Source organism: Schizosaccharomyces japonicus (genome assembly GCF_000149845.2).
Source record: "Schizosaccharomyces japonicus yFS275 unplaced genomic scaffold supercont5.3, whole genome shotgun sequence".
In the NCBI taxonomy this organism is placed as follows: Eukaryota; Fungi; Ascomycota; class Schizosaccharomycetes; order Schizosaccharomycetales; family Schizosaccharomycetaceae; genus Schizosaccharomyces; species Schizosaccharomyces japonicus.
Window position 1 is genome coordinate 1,285,378 of NW_011627862.1, and position 18,223 is coordinate 1,303,600.

An 18,223-nucleotide genomic window follows, 5' to 3' on the forward strand; every position below is an offset into this window, starting at 1 on the left:
TACGGACTACGTTGAATCCGTACATTCTCCCTAGAAAACAATATGGCAGCAGCTTCAAATGTTCCCATTATCATGGATAAGTAAGTGCATCTTATTAATTTACGTATACCGTTACTAACAATGGATCCAGTGGTACCGGCTACAGCAAGCTTGGGTATGTGGAACACAAACACAATTAAGACCGCGCGACTCTGGATGCAGCAAACGTTCTTTCTTCTTACTTAGACTTGTGTTTCCTCTTGTCGTTTTCGTCTGGTCGTGAATACTCTCTTATAAATTTACTAACATTCGATCATAAAGCTATGCCGGTAACGATTCCCCTTCTTATGTCTTTCCCACCGTGATTGCTACTCGGTCCACCGGACCTACGGCTTCGGGAAGACCAGCGGCTTCCAGCAAGCCCTCTTTTCTTGCTTCAAAGTCGGGTGGACACTTGTCGAGCAAGCGCGGAACGGAGGATCTTGATTTCTTTATTGGAACTGAAGCTTTGGGAAAGGCTACTGCCGGATACTCGTTGGATTATCCCATTCGTCATGGTCAAATCGAGAACTGGGATCACATGGAACGGTATTGGCAGCAATCACTTTTTAAGTACCTTCGTTGTGAGCCAGAAGATCACTATTTTCTCCTGACCGAACCTCCTATGAACCCTCCAGAGAACAGAGAAACGACTGCCGAAATTATGTTTGAGTCTTTCAATTGTGCCGGTCTCTACATCGCCGTTCAAGCTGTTTTGGCATTGGCTGCCTCTTGGACATCTTCGAAGGTTGCCGATCGTTCTCTGACTGGTACGGTCATTGATTCGGGTGACGGTGTTACTCACATTATCCCTGTGGTATGTTTTTACGCTGATATTTGTGTGCCTATAGCATATTTTGTTATAGCTTTTTTGAACACCCCTATTAACAGTATCAGGTCGAAGGATATGTCATCGGCTCCTCTATCAAGACGATGCCCATCGCCGGTAGGGATATTACTTACTTTGTGCAGTCGCTGCTCCGTGATCGTAATGAGCCCGACTCAAGTTTGAAAACCGCCGAACGCATCAAGGAAGAGATGTGTTATGTTTGTCCCGACATTGTAAAAGAGTTCTCTCGCTACGATCAGGAGCCTGAACGTTACTTAAAATACACTTCCACTTCGTTAACCGGACACGAGACGACCATCGATGTTGGTTTCGAACGTTTCCTTGCTCCTGAAATCTTCTTCAACCCGGAGATTTCTTCTTCTGATTTCTTGACTCCTCTGCCCGAACTCGTCGACACGGTGGTGCAAAACTCGCCTATTGACGTTCGACGTGGTTTGTACAAAAATATTGTTTTGTCTGGAGGCAGCACCTTGTTCAAAGATTTTGGTCGCCGTCTCCAGCGTGACATCAAGCATCTCGTCGATGCTCGTATTCACCGCAGTGAACTTTTATCAGGTGCCAAGAGCGGTGGTGTCGAGGTGAATGTTATTTCGCACAAGAGACAGCGTAACGCTGTTTGGTTTGGTGGCAGTTTGTTGGCACAAACGGTATGTTATTCAGCCATTTTTTTCTGAAGTATGCTAACAAACACATCTTATAGCCCGAATTTTCTTCTTATTGTCACACGAAAGCTGATTACGAGGAGTATGGCGCTTCCATCGCCCGTAGATACCAAATCTTTGGAAATTCTATTTAATGATATAGCAGGGATCGAGCAGGCTTCTGCGGGAGCAGCATGAAATGACGACTAGTTACACACCTTACAATGATTTTGATTCTAATCAATTTGACGCAAGAGCGGAGGTAATAAATTTTGTAGTGGGAAAATAATGAACAAAACAAAAGGAAGTAAAATCTGTTTGTTTGTTTGTTTTTTTACAGTTGTGCCGACCGTTTCATCTCAATGGCCTTTTTATAAGGAGGGGCAGTCGGAGGCTGTACGGCATCTAGAGGTTTTGAATTTTTCGAGACAGCATACGGGTAAGTAGCATCTGCATCTGGGCTGTTGAGGTCACCGCATGCCAGGAAAGGTGCAATGTCACCAATGCACTCATAATCGGTTATGCACATAGGCTTCTTTAAGTTTGGTTTGAATCCTTCAGGAGGACAGAAATCTTGACACACTACAAACGCTTCTAATGAACTGGCTCTCGAACTTCTTGGCTTTGCACACGTAACGTGCTTGAATAAAAGTCGAAGTTGAGAATACAACAACGAGACATCACGACCCCGAAAAATCTTAGCAACAAACGTTCCTCCTGGACGAAGCACACACGCAGCTAGGTTCATTGCTGCCAGCAAGATTTGGGCCTGAATGTATTCGTCCAAGTCATGTAAACCTGTAACGTCGGGTGCACCTACCAAAGAGGTTAGAGAAAGAGTAATAGGAAGTAGACCAAAGCCCCATAAACCGAACTATAGGTCTCTCTTTTTCCTGTGTACATACCATCGCTCACAACTAAATCAGCAGGTTCATCGCCAAAATGAGACAGAATTATGGGCAATGTATCAGGATGTGTAATGTCCAATTGTAGAGTACATACACCTTCCAATGGGGCCATAGGCTGCAGGTCTACGGATACAATTGTAGGTCTTTCGCTAGCAGGGACATTTTGTCTAGGCAGGGTTAGCAAAGTGAAAACGTACATTACACAAATTTAGAGCAAGACTTCCTCTTAGAAAGTTTTCTTAATAACTTCCTAATCATGGATCCTCTTTACAATCCTTCTTTTCCATTGGAAAAAGAGTTTTTACTTACACTAGTTCCCGCGACAAAACTTGAGACCATGAACCTGGTGCGGCACAAAGATCAACAACTCTTCTAACCCCCTTAAAGAGATCAAATTGCTCATTCAGTTGTAGCAATTTGAAGGCAGAACGAGCTCTCCAACCTTGTTCCTTAGCCATGCGATAATACGCATCTCTCTGAGCAAAAATTAATAAAAGCCTTGCAGAACGATTAACATACCTTGTCTTTGCTACTACGGCCCATTCTGTTTGTTTATTAAATGAACTGGTGGTTGTTGGCGAAGGGGACGACACTGTGTTTTCCTCGCGTACCGTTCCTGTCTTCCTCCAAGTCGATCACGGCTTACAAACTTAGTATATTTTAAACAATTGTTTGGTAAATACAAAACGAAAATGGATGAACCTGTTCCTAAAGATGTCGAAGAAAAAGTAGTAGCCGTACAGACCGAAAAACTAAGTCCTGAAACACACTTTTTTCAACCGGAAAAGTTGATTGTTGAAGCACATGATATGCCAGCTTTTCGTAAATCAATTGCCTATGCTAAACTAGTTGGTTACATCTCTGCTTTAGATTCTGCTGCTAAAAACCAGAAGACTATACCGAAAGAGTATTCTGAACGTGTGGAACGGATCATGAATTGTCTGAGTAAAATAAATGGCATTATCGATGAAACCCCGCGTGTCCCTGGAAGCCATCGGTTTGGAAATCCGGCGTTTCGAACATTTCACAGCAAGATAAACGATCAAATTCGAACGATTTTGCTTGACATTGTCACTGAAAAGTGGTCATCCGCTATCGTTGAATTGACAGATTACTTGGAAGGCTCTTTTGGTAATCCTCAAAGAATGGATTTTGGAACAGGCCACGAACTGAGCTTTGTTGGCTTTCTTAAAGCTTTGGAGATGCTTTCCGTTCTGGAGGAAAGTGATCGAACGGCCATTGCCTTAACTGTCATGAATCGTTATTTTGAGGTGTGTCGTAAACTCATTATGACATACAGACTCGAACCTGCAGGATCTCATGGAGTCTGGGGTTTAGATGACCATTTTTTCCTGCCATTCATTTTAGGATCATCTCAATTGGCAGATTCGAGAAGGCCCAAACCTACTAACGTCTTAAAGCCCGAAGTTGTTGATGATTATGCTTCTATAAATCTTTATTTTGGTGCCGTTCAGTTTATTAATCGCGTGAAGAAAGGTCCGTTCTTTGAACATTCACCAATCCTTTACGACATAACAGCTGTTCCGAGCTGGTCCAAAATTAATCAGGTATGTGCAGTACAAATATTTACCAGAGATTTAGAGCGATTGCTAACAGTTTTGTTAGGGTCTTCTTAAAATGTATGACAATGAAGTTTTGGGAAAATATCCAGTCGTGCAGCATTTCCACTTTGGAGCCCTGTTTTCCTTTCAACCCGTTACTACGGTAAAACTACCGCAGCCTAACCATTGATAAACTTTCATTTTTTGGACATCGTATTCCATAATGTTTTGATGAAATAGCTTTCTACGTCTTTTATGCTTACAGAAATACCCTGCTGCTCAAAACTTGTTGTCCGTTTTCCTTTCAAACCGCATGCCACTATAGAATCAAACCATCGAAGGTCTGTATTTACGTTTATGGCAACTCCATGACTTGTGATGTATCTTCGCAGGTGAATGCCAATAGCTGCAATCTTATCATCGTCCGTGACCCAGACCCCTGTATTCTCTGTTGTATGCGTTCCGTGGATTCCAAAATGCTCACATGTGTTTATCACTGACTGTTCAATCATAGAGACATACGTCCGCGGTTTGATTTGTAAGTCTATCAAGTCGACAATGGGATAAACCACAAGTTGGCCTGGCCCGTGGAACGTAGTCTGGCCTCCACGAAGTGCTTGTACGACATCCGCCTTGCCAGCTTGTAGACGGTTTATCAATTCAGTATTTCGTTGCCTGCGGCCCAACGTGTAAACCGGATGAAATTGCATAGACAAGAATGTCGCTTTTGGATGCTCACCAATTTTTCCAGCTTTAAAATCGAGAAATTGTGAAACAATTTGATTCTGAAACGAGTCAACATCGTTATATGACACACAGGTTGTCTCGTCTTTTATGAACGAGATATGATTTATAGATTTTTTCGAATGAATAAATCGAAGGAAAGAACGATTAAATCCTTGCATCCACGGCTTGTAAACTGTCTTACAAAGTAGCATGATCTACCGTGTATAACTGAGCTCGTGTTGTATTGTTGAAGACACTTAGTTATGAATACGTAAGATAAAAAGAGGAGTTAAAGAAGCGGTGTACGAAAACAAGAGCTAAACCAAATTAAATAAGTATTTTCTTAACCATTATTCACGGACGTTCTTGGAAGTCAAAAAAGTCAAATTGTTATTCTTGTGATTCCGACTAATATGTCTTGTGTAATCTCGCGTAAATGTTCGCTTGCATCGTTTAACTCGTTTAATCTCTGAACAGCTCGTGGACATTCGTGAATACCTGCCCGTCTTCCATCGTTTCCCAATACCCATTGCTCTACAATTACTTGATAAAATGCGTCAAAATCGTTCAATTAAGAGAAAGAGAGCTCAAAAGAGTCAGAAATTCCCTAAAGAACAAAAATTTACCGCAGAAAATGCGAAAAAAAGGGTCGAGTCTATAAAAAAGATCATAACTCAATCATTGAAAAAGGCACTTGGATTCGAGGAACAGAAACTTATTAGAAGAATTAAGAATGCCAAGGAGAATGAAAAGGAAGAGGATAAAATACCACGTTTGGAGGAAGAACTAAAAGCTGCAAAGGCTTTAAAGCCCAGTGATCTATGCGATTATTGCTATTTTTCAAAAGTTTTAAAGAATCCTCGTATCAGAGAGTTTCTCTATGAGACTCTGTATGCTGAATCTCCATTAAAATCTGCTTCAGAACCTGCCAGGAATGTAATTTCTCGCGTTTACAAGACGAAAGCTGTTGTTGATGCAGTTCAGTCTATTATCATCCAGACGGAGCGTCTAATGGCCACTGTTGGGGGTTTACGAGCCCATGATCCCGCTGACAACGCGAACGACTTGTTGAAGAAAACTCACAATGAGTCTCAAGCTGTTAAAGCAGAAGACAAAGTCAAGGGTGTGACTGAAAATCCCACGTCTGATGACAATTCAAAGCTGAATGAATCCCAACCTGTTGAAGGAAAAGGTGATCTAAACGAACAGATCTCCGTGGAAACAAATGCTGATCAAGCTATGGTTGATGATACCGAAGCAACTTCGAGTATGCAATCTCAGAACGATAGTGAAGAGGAAATTGAAGAAGATCCAATGTTTGATATTCCGAGAAGACAGAAAAAGGAAAATGCATCTACTCTACCTGAATTGATGACCGGTTTTATTGATCCGGGCGAAGAGTCCGTTGAATCAGACATTGAGGCAGAAGCAGGAGAGCTTTTAAAGCCACAACGCAAAAATAGACGTGGTCAAAGAGCACGTAGAGCTATTTGGGAAAAGAAATACGGAAAAAAGGCAAATCATGTTATTAAAAAGAATGAAGAATTTCAAAAGAAGCGTGAGGAACGTCAAAGGAAATTTGAGGAAAGAAAAGCGCGCTATGAAGCACGTATGGCTCGTCGGGGACCGGAAGAGAAGGCGAAGCCTGCTGCCGACGACAAGCCTTTGCATCCTTCCTGGGAAGCTAAGAAAAAGTTACGGCAAATTCCTAGTGTGCCATTCCAAGGAAAGAAAATTGTTTTTGATTAGGGGATTTGTTACATTTGTATTTATAAACCATCGGTTGGAGTGGTATCCCATAAAAGTCATTCATTGTGTCTGGTTCTCTCGGACAACTTTTTGGAAGATCGTGTTAAGTTTGCAACAATATGTTTTCCAATCATTCGTATTGAGAGATGCTTGGAAATTATTGCTGAATTCGTCACACAGCTGTTTTAAAACTTTTGTTCGTGACTCTTTTAACATTTTACCTCTTTGTTCATTTTGTTCCTGAGTGAAAGTGATTTCTTTTAGTTGTTGTTCAACATTATTTAGTCTTTCTTTGGTTGTTAGTAGCTCCTTCATCAATTCTGCTCTTTTTAAGAGATGTTGTTCGAAGAAAAGATTAACGGCACTGAGTTGACGGCTATTTTGCTCAATCATACTATGATATGCTTCTTGCGTGTTACGCAGTTCTGCTTGAATGTTGCTCAAAGTCATCGACTAACAAACAGTTAGACTCGACTTTGTTGACCAAGGAACGTACCTGATTGCTGAAAGCCGACTTTAACTGGTTAAATTCAATTTGGGAACGTTCAAGATATTGAACATAGCACTGGCAAGTTAGTAGATGTCCCCTTTATTGAAGTCTTACATCTTTAACCGACTTCATTCCTTCCACTGCGGCCGTAAGTTGAAAGTTTGCCTTTTCCTCGGTGTAATGGCTCTGTTTCAGCTGTTCTTTGAGTTCCTGTATTTCCTTGTTTTTTTGGTCTACATTCTCAACAAGATAGTCTATTTCGTCAACTAATTGACGAGTAACATTTTTGCAAGCGCTTCTTGTTTTCGGTGTCATATTCTGGCTTGTGTTAGCATGCACTTCCTACGGTTCAACAAATGAAGTCCTACTTTATCGTCAGAGAACAGCTCTAGTATTTTCATTCTTCTTTCATCTCGTTTTTCTTTCGTGAAAAGGTCTTCTTTGGAGCATATAATCGGTATTCCAGACACCGTTGTATGATTGTTTACAAGGGTTGGAGCATTTTCTGTGTTGTTCTTGTCTTTGGACCACGGATGACTGTTGCTTACGAATGTACTAGGACTGCTGTTGTCGTCCCTTAACGGTTGTCTCTTGTCAACTCGGGGGAACAACAGTTCTACTTCCGTTTGCATTGTCGTTTCGTCCGAACGTGTTGGTATAAACTCTTGCTCTAGTGGGCCATGTTGTGTAAAAAGTCCTCCTGTAAGCATATCCGTTATGGGATCGTCTAATCTATGAAATCCTGCCGGACCACGACCAATGTGTCCGCCCAACATGCTCTTCTCGAATTCTTTTCGAGCTTCTTCTGGAGAAAGACGTCGTTTGTTTTTTCTGCGAGTATCGTTTGCGTTAGTACTCGGGGATAATGTTTTCTTGTTAATGCACTTACCGCTGGAGTCTCCAATCATTCAACAGCATGTTTTCAGTATTATCTCTTATTTTTGGTCGGTTTTGGGTACGTTTCTCAAAAAGAGAATCTCATTTATACTATCTTTCATATAAATAAACAATCCATTGTAAACAATCCCACATGCAATTTCAAAACAAAAGGGGGTACGCTTACAGGAAGCGAGTTTGGGATACAGTAAGTATGAAATCCGTTTACTCAGGTTCTCAGTTTCCTAAATCTATATATTATCATTATTAAACATTGTGTTGACTTCAGGATTCATGTCAGTCATCGTAAAAAGTAGGTCATCATCAAAACAAGAATGTCTTTTTCTTGCATTGAGCTCATCAAGACTGGTTTGATTCGCTCCATTGTTGTCTCTCTGTTCGGAATCGTCAACTTTACCCGCCGAATGACAAGCCGATAATTGCGAGTTCGCATTAGTATTCAGTGCATTATTGTTATCGGCGTGTTTGCCAACATCGTCATTCGTTTCGTTGTTACCTGAGGCGGATACTGCTGTGTCTTTATAATCTTTCAATGAGGAGGAGTTGGAAGCGTTCAAAGAAGCCTCAGCCCGAAACTGCTTCATGTACATAGCTACATTTGAAGCGTCTAAATAAGCATCGTTAGGCGGAAATGTGTTTGCGGGAAAAACGTCATGCGGTGCTGTCTTCTGCTGTTGAAGAGAATTGGGTCGAAGGGGTGAACCCTGAAGAGGTGATGGTTTGTCAGAAAAGGACAAACGAGAACGCAGACTTGCCAAACTATGTTTTGGTGCACAGTCAAGTTTCTTTAAACTGGCAGAGTCAGAAATTGATTTGCCAACATAAGAGTTGTCAGAAAAATTGGAAGCCTGCAGAGCTGGGTTTCTTGCATCACTAAGCCGCCGTTGAAGGGGATTTTGCGGGGGTTCTTGAAAACCAGACTTATCTGAAGACGTTAACTTGTGTGTGTGTTTCTGCTGAATCTTGTCAGCATGCGTATCAAGAAACTGAACAAATGCAGAAATATCGTTCTGTGAAGAGTAACTGCTGTCAAAAAAGTTTGACTTGGCTGGTCCCGTAGTAGTTGGTGTTTCCTCCTTCTTGAAAATGCCCTTCATAGCTGAACCTAGTAGAGGAATTGATTTCTGATAAGACGCACTTTCAAACTTATCACGTGGCCCAAAGCTACTACTGAATCGTCTGTTCCTAAAAGACGGTGTTCGTGTCATGGTCATTGCATCGGTTGGGGGAGGAAGCGTATTGTTACTCGGGATATGAGTTTCTGGAGATGTATTGGTTTCGCCATGAATATCGGTTGAAGAAAGTTTTCGGAGAGAAGTGTACGAAGGACCGCGATGAACAAATTTGTTCACGGTAACCTTTGGTGATATAGAACTGGCATCAAAGTTTTGACCAGGAGATGCAGAGAGGGACGGGGATTTGAAAGGATGAATTGAAACAACAGGCTGGTATCTCAGCGGTAACTTCTCGTTTATACTCAGCTTACGAATACCATTACTCAGAATATAGGATGCGTCATTTGGATCCAGGGACTCTGGTAACTCAATTTGAGAAAGATAGTCTTCATACTTTGGTGAAGACAAACCGTAACCACCCCCGTCTTCCAACAGATGAGAGTGCGGACTAGAGGAAGGTGATTCTGTGGGTACACTATCCCCAACAGTAAATGTTGTCGTGTTCGCGTGTGCATTGGGCATCAAATCTGCCGTGTTACGGACGTTGAAATCGCAATGAGTCCGATATTGAACAGAAACTTTAAAAATGCCTACTGGGGTTTCAACCTTTCCAAAAGAGAACATTTCGGTCTTACTGCCGACACCTTCAATTAAAGAACAGTTCACGGAGACGTAATCACTTTCATCAGACGGGTCCGAAACAACCGCATAGCCAAGTTTCAGCTTACTGCAATGTACATGTGACCAAGACAGACGACGCTTCAGCTGCCACACGGGCATAATACGAGCATACGTGTATAATGAGCGAAAGAGCACGGTGCATCGTTTGTAAACGTTTGTAAGTTCCGGAGTGGGAACGGGTACGGTGCCGTCCAGACATACAACCCAGCGTTCCAAAACGATCTTGTTGGACGAATTCCGATCCAAGTATACGCTTTTCGCTTTTGCACCTTCTCTTAATTGTAATACCTGCGTTGAAGACAACCCAGAGGTGTCAAGATAAACGTGGATGATCATAGGAGGTGGGACGGGCTCAGTAACTAGATTAAATGTTTTCCAGTACTTGAATTGGTTCATCACCACATCAATTTCTTCTATCTCAAGATTAAACCAGCGATTTAGCTTTGACGGTCTTTTCGACACGAACGTGTCTTCCAGACTGACTCGTGCATCGACAATTATTTCAGATGCTTTGTTGAAACAGCTCTAAATCTGTTAGTGCTTGTGTTCTCTTACAAAAATTACAATCAGCCAGCATACGTGTATCAGCTGTGAGATTTTTGATGTTTTACCCTCAAGAGGCGAGTGTTCGTTTCTCAATCCCCCCGGAGGAGCCGTCTCTTTCGCGACGGCTCGTTGACCAGGAAACATTGGGGGAACCTTAATGTTATTTCGTTGCATGCTTAATGATCTCCATTCGAAAGAAAAGAGGGCAAAGACGTTTTACTAAGTCTTAATTGTAACAGAGTTTACAACATAGTTGACGTAATTTTGTTCTGAACCAGCAATTCTGTGCTCGCGATAGATTGTTGGTTTTAATGAGGACGTTGGTTAAGGATAGGCGCGTAAGACAAACACGAAGATGGTTTAAGCTATAGATAGGCTGCGATTGTTTGTGGTGGTGAGTGGTGGTGATTTTGACGGGGCAGCTGGCAGTCCAGGGACCACCCACATCACACTCGGGTAGCACGAATTAGCACCGAGGGAAATGTTGTCTTATGGCGATAGATAATAGAAGGCTGAGAAATTAGTGACAAAAAAAACGCAATCAATGAAGCAGAACAGAGACTGACGGAAACAGGACGATGCAAAGCTGAATATCGTAAACACTAATTTGTATGTGAAGCTAATTTACTTGTTTTTTTTAAGTATGTAATAATTTTATTTGATAATTACCATGGGTCAAAAACCTTTTTAACCACCCAAAAAGAAGAGCCAGTATTAGCAAACCAATGAATGTATACCCAAAACATATACAGTATTACGCAGATGAAGCAGTCTCATTGTATGAGCACCGTATAGTAAAACAAAGTTTCACCATAGAAACTTCAACTGTGCCGAAAACAAGCGGAAAATATAAAACAATACCCTTATAAAACTTAAGCAAACCACTTTATTAGATCCATTTACCAGCTTCAACTTATTCATGATCAATAAGGTGAGCATAGTCTTCAGCGGAAGCAAAAACAGGCATATCGTGGAACGTTTTTCTCTTCTTCTTCTTCTTAGATGTAGTGTCTTCTTCAACCGGAAGATCCTCAATTTCGGCGTCAGAAGAAAGAATGTCAGACTGGTTGTCAATAAAGTCCATCTCTTCATCAAAACCTTCAAACTCCTCATCTTCAACACCTTCAGCTTCACCTTCGTCGTCCTCAGCCTTCTCTTCATCAGAGAACATAGGAGCTTCATTTTCTTCCTCCTCGTCTTCTTCTTCTTCGCCTTCTTGCTCTGCCTGTTCTTCGGCAGAGGATTCTTCATCATCCAAGTCAGCCATAGCTTCATCCATAGCCTCCGAGTCGAAACCATCGTCCTCATCATCTAACTCCAAATCAGGCTTCGAATCCACAAGAGCCTTCCAGACAGCGTCCTCGTCGAGCTCACCATCTTCGGCAGACTCACGCTTTCTCTTGTTGACAACCGACGACGTATTTAGCTTATCAGTAAAGAAGCGATGGAAGAAGAGCTCATCCACAGCAACATCTTCCCGTTTCTTCTTGGCAAAGTCTTCTGTGTTCACCGTATCCGAAGTAGTTCCCTGGTTCAAAAAGAGGTTACCACGAGACTCCACACCAGCCAACGGCTGCATGATAGATTGTCCTTTGTTGACGGAGGCCTTCTTTGATTTGCGGTATGCAAACTTATCCAAAAAGTGGCTAAGAGTATGAAGCGACAGGTCAGGTTTGGTCTCAATCTTATCACCTTTCAATATGGTCTTAGCATACAATGACACAGTGGGATGGAAATGATTTAGCATTGGGAAGATTTCCCAGACGCAAGACTTGTCGGCATTACTGAATTGCGGTTCACGTTTCCGACCATCATAAGCATCGTCATGCTTAATACTCTTTTTTGCTTTTTTGGATAATTCTTTTTCCACAGGTGTACCAGTGGTTTCATCCTTTTTCTCGCCTTCCTCAGCTGTTGAATCGTCGTCAACATCCTGAAAGTTTTCTTCTTCATCATCATCAAACTCGTGCAATTCGGGATGAGTGAACATTGTACGAATTTCGGGAATTGTTTTCACCAACTCGCCGATAAGGTATAAGAGACCGGAAACGAAAGAAGGTTGATGCCAGGTAGAGATTTGAAGCATTCTCTTGACAAATGCTTTCACGCGCACAACATTCGTTTCCACAATGAGAGCTTTAAACAGTAAATTCAAGTATAATGCTTGTTTTGATGAGTCAATCAAACGTTGATCCAACAACGATTCATACAAAGTACGATAGAAACGATCGGGAACAGCATCGCGGCTCGAGTATGCTTGGAAGATAAGCATCAGAACACGAATAGAAGTGCTGAACGTGGCAGAATGGGTAATTTTAAACAGAGTATTAATGTGTCTCTCAAATTCCTCACTTTCCACTTCAGCGAAGGGGAAAGCTCTATTGACACCAGTAAGCACGGCAGAAATAAGACGTGAGTTGGCATTCTCTTGTGCCTCCTTCTCCAGCTCGTCGTTTGTGGGCTTGTTTTTCTTTCCGTTTTTTCCTTTGTTTTGTCTCTTTAAACCGGCATCCACCTTTTTCTCTTTCTCTTCAGTACCCTCTTCATCCTCTTCTTCTTTCTCCAATCCAAAGAGAAGCTTTTTGAAGAAAACGAAGTAAATACGAACGAGATGGTTGGCAACACCTACTTCCTTTTTGGAGAGAATGGTCTGGTTCAGGGTAATCACTGCATAGTACTGGGAATTACGAGTGGTGGATGGAGCAAAGATAAATCTTTCAATTTCGCGGATGACAATTCCTCTCATCGCAGGATGAGCCAATTGCAATTGAAGCAAAAGGTATGAGGTTTTGGAGGCGACCTTTCTTTCCTTGTCCGAGAGCTTGTTTACCAAAAGACGCAACAGGTTTTGTTCTTGCTCAGGCTTAGCCTTGAGTAGATCAAACATTGTCGAAACCATCTGGCTTTTCACGAAAAGAAGAGGGTCAAAAGTAAGAACTTCAATGGCCTGCAGGTATTCGAAATAAAACTTCTTCAAAAAGTCTTCAAAAACCCAAATCATGAGGTGTTCATCTTTGATATCTTTGGCACCAAGACACGGTTGTTGTTTGAAGGTATGAAGTTTTCTATCAGGCAAGAGACCGTTCATGAATAAATCCTTTAACGTCGTGACACTCTGTGTAGCCTCATTACGAGACTTCTTGGAACATAAACGAAGGATAACGTTCAGTGATTCTTTTGCGTGAACAGGGGACTCTTGTACGAGCAAAGTCAAAGCTGAAATTCGATCGCTAACAGTACCAGACTTAATAAGGGTAGTCAGAAAATGTTTGTCTGGATGATTACGTTCCAAATCTTCCCGAAACAATTCTGAATCTCTCTGCAAAAGCGATTCACCCCGCTCAAACAATTCCTTCACCTTTTCAGCAGAAGGTGGTTTCGATGGAGCAAGATCAGGCAAGGGAATATTGTACCAGGCAATCGAAGGATCAAGTCGAGGACCGCTGGAGTTCTTAACTTCCTTCACGACAGCAGTTCCATCATCGTCGAAGACAATTTTCGTCTTTTTGCTTGAGGTAGATTTTTGAGTCCTTGCTGCAGAAACCGTTGTAGCCATCGTGTTGTTTCTTAGAGGCTTTTTATGTAAATTTTTTCTTTAGGCCTAACCTTCCCAAAATTTCCAATATATGCAAAAAATAAAACAGCAGCGAGCTTAAAGCTAAATAATTCACACCTAAGCTACGAAAGAAATATGCACCCTTTAAAATTCCAATTTATCCACCTTCTGGTCACGGCCAGAGGTTCAGTTCTCGGTACGTGGAAGTGTAGCTGCGGTGAAGTACGTCTGCGTGGTGGATGAAACGAGAAGTCTACTTTCCGGCTTTCAAAAACAACAAGACCGCGATACTAAAATAGTAAAGTTATATTATATAGTTAACAGTTTCGTTATATTATTTAAAGATTGTTTGTTTAAACGAATGGAACAAAAAGAATAGCGAGCATATGTACACTTCCCCTCGGTAACGTATTGAAAGAAGAACATCACATGCATAAGCAGAACTTGAATTGTTTGCTTCATTGAAGATGCACTCAAGTCTTGCCCTCAACGCAAACCTCTTCTAAACCGTGAGTGAGTTTTAAATAATTCCGTTTCGAATAACATTGTCACTTCAACCGAATGGCCTAGTTGAATTAGAAACATATACCTCATAAATGATCCCAAGAAAGAACTCTAAATTATTCTTTCATTGTGTATGGCCGTCTATCTCGCAACATAGGAACCTCAATTCTTCGCCTAGGGCGATCTTGCGATCAAAGACGAGGAGACGACATACGCAGCAACCGGGCATAAACGGGGCGAGGGCTGACTGAACGTATATGTGTTTGCACCGCAGTTGAACCGACCCTAGCCAGCGTCCTTTAATGAAGCTATTAGCGGTAAGATAGCGCAAACAACGGCCCATCCCAACAACCAATTTTGCCAGAAACAGGAGTCAAAAAATGACAGAATAAAAGGTGAATAAAGAAACTTTTCATACACAATTGCCCTCCTCATTAAAACTCAAATGTGCTTTTTTACCACACGGAAACGAAAAGGCAGGGCAATGGTACTTCGTTTTTGTATGAACATAAAGCACGCAAGGAGAAATATTCAATCAAATGTAAAAGAAAATCGAATCTTGCTGAGACTATTCATTATAATGATAAACCAAGTAGTTCGGAAGACCCCAAACTTGGTAATTCAGTCGCTTAGCCATTTTAGCGAAACCTTCACTTTCAATAAGATGGTAAAAGGGGAAAGAAGGGAACATCGCACCGTCTCTATGAACTTCAGCCTTCACCAGCAAAGCGGTAGCTCCGACACCATCCAGTTCCATTTCTCTGTCAGGGTCTCCATTTTCTTCACGATCATACACGAAAAGAGGACGATAGGTTGCGATTTCATGATAACCCTCCACGACAATTTCGTCTTCACTCATTCCTTGAGCAAGTTCAATGGCAGTCTGACTTTCACGCCAATTGTTAAGGTCATACTCACGAATTTGGTTCTTGCCGTAACGTTGGTAACAGTTAGCGACTAGCACATCTTTGTTATGAGAGGTCATATCTTCAATGATAGTTGGAGGCGTCTCCACAATGTCGGAGTCCAACCAGAAAACCCAAGCGGTTGTAGGCGTCAGAGTTGCCTCAAGCAATGTGTTTCTTGTGATAGCCATACGGCCACGACGTTCCTTCTGTGCCGCAAATTTATGCCGCTCGCTTTCAGATTGCTCTGTAGAGATCTCCTGGTCCTCAATCATAATAGTAACCTCAGCAAAACGCTTGTTGGCGGGTCCACTTTGGACAAGGTTAATGGCCTTGCGCAGCTTTTTGCTTGTCTCACGACCCTGTTTTCCACGAGGAAGAATGAAGCCAAGAGAGATTAGGTCACGAGGATAAGAAAGTTTTAAGATGTTATTCCAATACTCCTGATAAAAACGGGCAATTGGGGTAAGAATAAGGACTTGTTCTTTGTTTCGGGCAGCATCACCAGTAGCTTTAATTACATTCATGTCGTAAATGTTAATCGAGGAGGAAGATTCAACTGGCAAGTCAATTGAATACGACTTTGAAGGGGAAAGAAAGTGATACAGCAGTGCCATGGAAAGACACGCCGAAAGAATCAAACCGATGATTCTGGGCTTGTTTGCACACCTCATGGCTGTAACTGCGTGGTTTGCAAAAGGAAGGAGGCAGCGGAAAAGGCGTAGTGCATACTGTCGACACAATTATGGCGTAGTAGACCATGGAACTCTAATTTCCAGTGTCGAGAAAAACAACGTGAATTATTGACGCAGTAATTCCAAAAGTAATTTCATTCAAATCAGCTTGGATTCAGGAACAAATTGAATGGTGTTTTATGTGTGCTACAATTATGAATTAGCTGGGATGCACTTCAATAGTCAGTACCTTTTAATAAATAGAAAATCAGCGTTTAGAGGGAATTTTTAATTTACTAGACTAATAGTATTAATCATTTAAGACAATATATCAACACGTTCCTTACTTTTTGTTTTGTTTCCTTTTTCACCTTTGCTCTCGCTCCATCTCCATATACAGTTATAGTGTATCTTAGTGAATTATAGCGCGGTCCTTTCTTGTAGCCTGCTGTACCAAGGTATTGCTTCCTTCACGTAACAAAGAACGGAAATCATGGCAGAAGGAATAGCTGTGGAGAACGCCCAACCAGCTTCTGAAGTGAGCGCTTCTATAAGACAAGAGAACATGATACAGGAAACTCCTACAAAAGAGTCCGCGACATCAAATTCGACGGCTGAATACGACAACGCGTCATCAGATTCTTCACAATTTGTTGAAGCCGAAAATGAACCATCAGAGCCGAATGAAGAACAGCCTGTTGCAAGTGAAGAGCAGGTGGAAGTACGAATTTCTACATCGTGGGAGTCAATTCGCTTGTTGTGAATTGGTTTTTCCAGAACGACCAGTATCCGGAGATTAAATGCTAATATCGTATAGCCTGTTCCAAAAATCATTCGTCGCCGTCTGAATGGTTATGTTGGTTTTTCCAGTTTACCAAATCAATGGCATCGACGTTGCGTGCGTAAAGGTTTCTCTTTCAATGTGATGCTTCTCGGTGAATCTGGCTCCGGAAAGGCCACTCTTGTCAACATGCTATTGAACCAGGACCTTTATGAAAAGTGCTCCACTCCTTACCTTGACGATGATGCATTCAATGAAGATACCAACCAGGCACCTTGCGTGAATATTGAAAAACGACAAACGGAAGTTGTGGAAAATGGAGTTAAGCTACGGTTGGAAGTTTTAAATGTCCAAGGCTTTGGTGACTATATCAACAACGGAGACTGCTGGCAGCCCGTTGTGAAAGAGATTGAGTCAAGATTTGACGACTATCTGGACGCGGAGAAACGACTTCCTCGTTCGGCCATTGAGGATAATCGTATACATGCATGCATATTTTTTATTCAACCGACTGGTCACTGTTTGAGCCAGCTTGAGTTGGAGACGTTGAAAACCTTGAGCGACAAGGTCAACTTGATTCCCATTATTTGCAAAGCAGACTTAATGACTGATGAAGAAGTTAACGTTACGAAGGAAAGAGTAAGTTCATGTTTTTTTTTTTTTTTTTTTCTATCTGTTTTTATCTTTTTGCAATAATTCGGAATACTAACAGGTCAACATAGATTTTACGAGAGTTTCAAAAAGAAGGCATCAAAATATTCGTTCCTCCAAACTATGAAACGGATGATGATGAGACGAAGGCTGAAAATGCCGAGATCATTAGTCGTATTCCCTTTGCTGTTGTCGCCTCAACAGATGTAATTGAGCGACCCGACGGACACAAGGTTCGTGGACGCTCATATCCCTGGGGTATTGTTGAGGTTGATAATGAAGATCATTCTGATTTTTGCAAATTGAGACAAATGCTCATTCGTACACACCTGGAGGAACTTAAGGAGAAGACGCATGTTTTATATGAGAATTATAGAACAGAACTTCTTCTGAGTAGGGGTATATCTCAAGATGTTACTGTATTCCGCGAGATAAAGTATGTGTACTCACAACGACGACTGTTTTGCAGTGTAGAAAAGTCTATGAATGTTTTACTAACTCTTACAGTCCTAATGCCAAGTTGGAAGAAGAAAAGGCATTGCATGAGGAGAAACTACGCAATATGACTAAAGAAATGAAGGCGATTTTTGCCCAGAAGGTTGCTGAAAAGGAAGAACGCTTGAAACAATCAGAGCGTGAACTTTATGATAGACATCATGAAATGAAGATGGCTCTTGAAGCACAAAAAACTGAACTTATGGAACGCAAAGCACGGTTAGTGAAAGGCACTAAAGCGACCCACGATCATGAGAAGCCGAAAAAGAGATTCTTTAAGTGAGCACTTTATGATTATATTGTATTGTCATATAGTACATTTTTGCTTCTCGGGTCTATCGCAATTTACGTTAACATTTTGTTTATACTAATGAAATATAATAATATGCATGCTAAAGGTCTTGATCCTATTTT

At 41.6% G+C, this 18,223-nt stretch overlaps 10 protein-coding genes across 10 annotated transcripts; 4 read left to right on the forward strand and 6 right to left on the reverse strand.

Moving 5' to 3' along the window:
• Positions 1-58: 58 nt before the first annotated feature.
• Positions 59-1,664, forward strand: SJAG_01268 (actin-like protein Arp3; the record flags this gene model as incomplete). Its single annotated transcript, XM_002172483.1, has 5 exons — positions 59-80; positions 131-206; positions 301-835; positions 916-1,515; positions 1,569-1,664. 5 exons carry the CDS (start codon positions 59-61, stop codon positions 1,662-1,664), a joined length of 1,329 nt encoding a protein of 442 aa, XP_002172519.1.
• SJAG_01269 (tRNA 2'-O-ribose methyltransferase) lies at positions 1,483-3,092 on the reverse strand. The gene is made up of 4 exons (XM_002172484.2): positions 2,937-3,092; positions 2,727-2,893; positions 2,415-2,584; positions 1,483-2,325 (listed from the first exon to the last, which is right to left on the reverse strand). Exons 1-4 carry the CDS (start codon positions 2,958-2,960, stop codon positions 1,844-1,846), a joined length of 843 nt encoding a protein of 280 aa, XP_002172520.1. The 5' UTR covers positions 2,961-3,092; the 3' UTR covers positions 1,483-1,843.
• Positions 3,032-5,195, reverse strand: SJAG_01271 (lipoate-protein ligase). Its single transcript, XM_002172486.2, has one exon. It carries the CDS (start codon positions 4,915-4,917, stop codon positions 4,177-4,179), a length of 741 nt encoding a protein of 246 aa, XP_002172522.2. The 5' UTR covers positions 4,918-5,195; the 3' UTR covers positions 3,032-4,176.
• Positions 3,071-5,056, forward strand: SJAG_01270 (protein phosphatase type 2A). The gene is made up of 2 exons (XM_002172485.2): positions 3,071-3,985; positions 4,044-5,056. The coding sequence occupies exons 1-2, from the start codon at positions 3,110-3,112 to the stop codon at positions 4,167-4,169; spliced, it is 1,002 nt and encodes a 333-aa protein (XP_002172521.1). The 5' UTR covers positions 3,071-3,109; the 3' UTR covers positions 4,170-5,056.
• Positions 5,121-8,016, forward strand: SJAG_01272 (BUD22 family protein). The gene has a single exon (XM_002172487.2). The coding sequence runs from the start codon at positions 5,258-5,260 to the stop codon at positions 6,452-6,454; it is 1,197 nt and encodes a 398-aa protein (XP_002172523.1). The 5' UTR covers positions 5,121-5,257; the 3' UTR covers positions 6,455-8,016.
• SJAG_01273 (hypothetical protein) lies at positions 6,233-7,977 on the reverse strand. The gene is made up of 5 exons (XM_002172488.2): positions 7,834-7,977; positions 7,313-7,775; positions 7,059-7,262; positions 6,951-7,019; positions 6,233-6,907 (listed from the first exon to the last, which is right to left on the reverse strand). The coding sequence occupies exons 1-5, from the start codon at positions 7,860-7,862 to the stop codon at positions 6,515-6,517; spliced, it is 1,158 nt and encodes a 385-aa protein (XP_002172524.1). The 5' UTR covers positions 7,863-7,977; the 3' UTR covers positions 6,233-6,514.
• SJAG_01274 (autophagy associated protein kinase regulatory subunit Atg13) lies at positions 7,898-10,648 on the reverse strand. Its single transcript, XM_002172489.2, has 2 exons — positions 10,277-10,648; positions 7,898-10,222 (listed from the first exon to the last, which is right to left on the reverse strand). The coding sequence occupies exons 1-2, from the start codon at positions 10,415-10,417 to the stop codon at positions 8,072-8,074; spliced, it is 2,292 nt and encodes a 763-aa protein (XP_002172525.1). The 5' UTR covers positions 10,418-10,648; the 3' UTR covers positions 7,898-8,071.
• A 207-nt stretch (positions 10,649-10,855) lies between these two features.
• On the reverse strand, positions 10,856-14,109 carry SJAG_01275 (ribosome biogenesis protein Noc1). Its single transcript, XM_002172490.2, has one exon. It carries the CDS (start codon positions 13,797-13,799, stop codon positions 11,157-11,159), a length of 2,643 nt encoding a protein of 880 aa, XP_002172526.1. The 5' UTR covers positions 13,800-14,109; the 3' UTR covers positions 10,856-11,156.
• On the reverse strand, positions 14,058-16,029 carry SJAG_01276 (mannosyltransferase complex subunit). The gene has a single exon (XM_002172491.2). It carries the CDS (start codon positions 15,880-15,882, stop codon positions 14,872-14,874), a length of 1,011 nt encoding a protein of 336 aa, XP_002172527.1. The 5' UTR covers positions 15,883-16,029; the 3' UTR covers positions 14,058-14,871.
• Positions 16,030-16,355: 326 nt separating this feature from the next.
• On the forward strand, positions 16,356-18,219 carry SJAG_01277 (septin Spn1). The gene is made up of 4 exons (XM_002172492.2): positions 16,356-16,603; positions 16,700-17,302; positions 17,386-17,750; positions 17,822-18,219. The coding sequence occupies exons 1-4, from the start codon at positions 16,376-16,378 to the stop codon at positions 18,090-18,092; spliced, it is 1,467 nt and encodes a 488-aa protein (XP_002172528.1). The 5' UTR covers positions 16,356-16,375; the 3' UTR covers positions 18,093-18,219.
• Positions 18,220-18,223: the final 4 nt, after the last annotated feature.

What these genes read in the sequence shown, in the direction of transcription:
- SJAG_01277 (XM_002172492.2), top strand. Translation starts at nt 16,376, where the DNA reads ATGGCAGAAGGAATAGCTGTGGAGAACGCCCAACCAGCTTCTGAAGTG. An exon ending in CAAGTGAAGAGCAGGTGGAA is followed by an intron (nt 16,604 to 16,699) that starts GTACGAATTTCT and finishes AATATCGTATAG; the next exon opens with CCTGTTCCAAAAATCATTCG. An exon ending in TTAACGTTACGAAGGAAAGA is followed by an intron (nt 17,303 to 17,385) that starts GTAAGTTCATGT and finishes AGGTCAACATAG; the next exon opens with ATTTTACGAGAGTTTCAAAA.
- SJAG_01271 (XM_002172486.2), bottom strand. Translation starts at nt 4,917, where the DNA reads ATGCTACTTTGTAAGACAGTTTACAAGCCGTGGATGCAAGGATTTAAT.
- SJAG_01272 (XM_002172487.2), top strand. Translation starts at nt 5,258, where the DNA reads ATGCGTCAAAATCGTTCAATTAAGAGAAAGAGAGCTCAAAAGAGTCAG.
- SJAG_01270 (XM_002172485.2), top strand. Translation starts at nt 3,110, where the DNA reads ATGGATGAACCTGTTCCTAAAGATGTCGAAGAAAAAGTAGTAGCCGTA. An exon ending in GCTGGTCCAAAATTAATCAG is followed by an intron (nt 3,986 to 4,043) that starts GTATGTGCAGTA and finishes CAGTTTTGTTAG; the next exon opens with GGTCTTCTTAAAATGTATGA.
- SJAG_01274 (XM_002172489.2), bottom strand. Translation starts at nt 10,417, where the DNA reads ATGCAACGAAATAACATTAAGGTTCCCCCAATGTTTCCTGGTCAACGA. An exon ending in AAATCTCACAGCTGATACAC is followed by an intron (nt 10,223 to 10,276) that starts GTATGCTGGCTG and finishes TAACAGATTTAG; the next exon opens with AGCTGTTTCAACAAAGCATC.
- SJAG_01276 (XM_002172491.2), bottom strand. Translation starts at nt 15,882, where the DNA reads ATGAGGTGTGCAAACAAGCCCAGAATCATCGGTTTGATTCTTTCGGCG.
- SJAG_01275 (XM_002172490.2), bottom strand. Translation starts at nt 13,799, where the DNA reads ATGGCTACAACGGTTTCTGCAGCAAGGACTCAAAAATCTACCTCAAGC.
- SJAG_01273 (XM_002172488.2), bottom strand. Translation starts at nt 7,862, where the DNA reads ATGCTGTTGAATGATTGGAGACTCCAGCG. An exon ending in AATGATTGGAGACTCCAGCG is followed by an intron (nt 7,776 to 7,833) that starts GTAAGTGCATTA and finishes CGATACTCGCAG; the next exon opens with AAAAAACAAACGACGTCTTT. An exon ending in GAATGAAGTCGGTTAAAGAT is followed by an intron (nt 7,020 to 7,058) that starts GTAAGACTTCAA and finishes CTAACTTGCCAG; the next exon opens with TGCTATGTTCAATATCTTGA.
- SJAG_01269 (XM_002172484.2), bottom strand. Translation starts at nt 2,960, where the DNA reads ATGGGCCGTAGTAGCAAAGACAAG. An exon ending in GCCGTAGTAGCAAAGACAAG is followed by an intron (nt 2,894 to 2,936) that starts GTATGTTAATCG and finishes ATTTTTGCTCAG; the next exon opens with AGAGATGCGTATTATCGCAT. An exon ending in TGATTTAGTTGTGAGCGATG is followed by an intron (nt 2,326 to 2,414) that starts GTATGTACACAG and finishes CCTCTTTGGTAG; the next exon opens with GTGCACCCGACGTTACAGGT.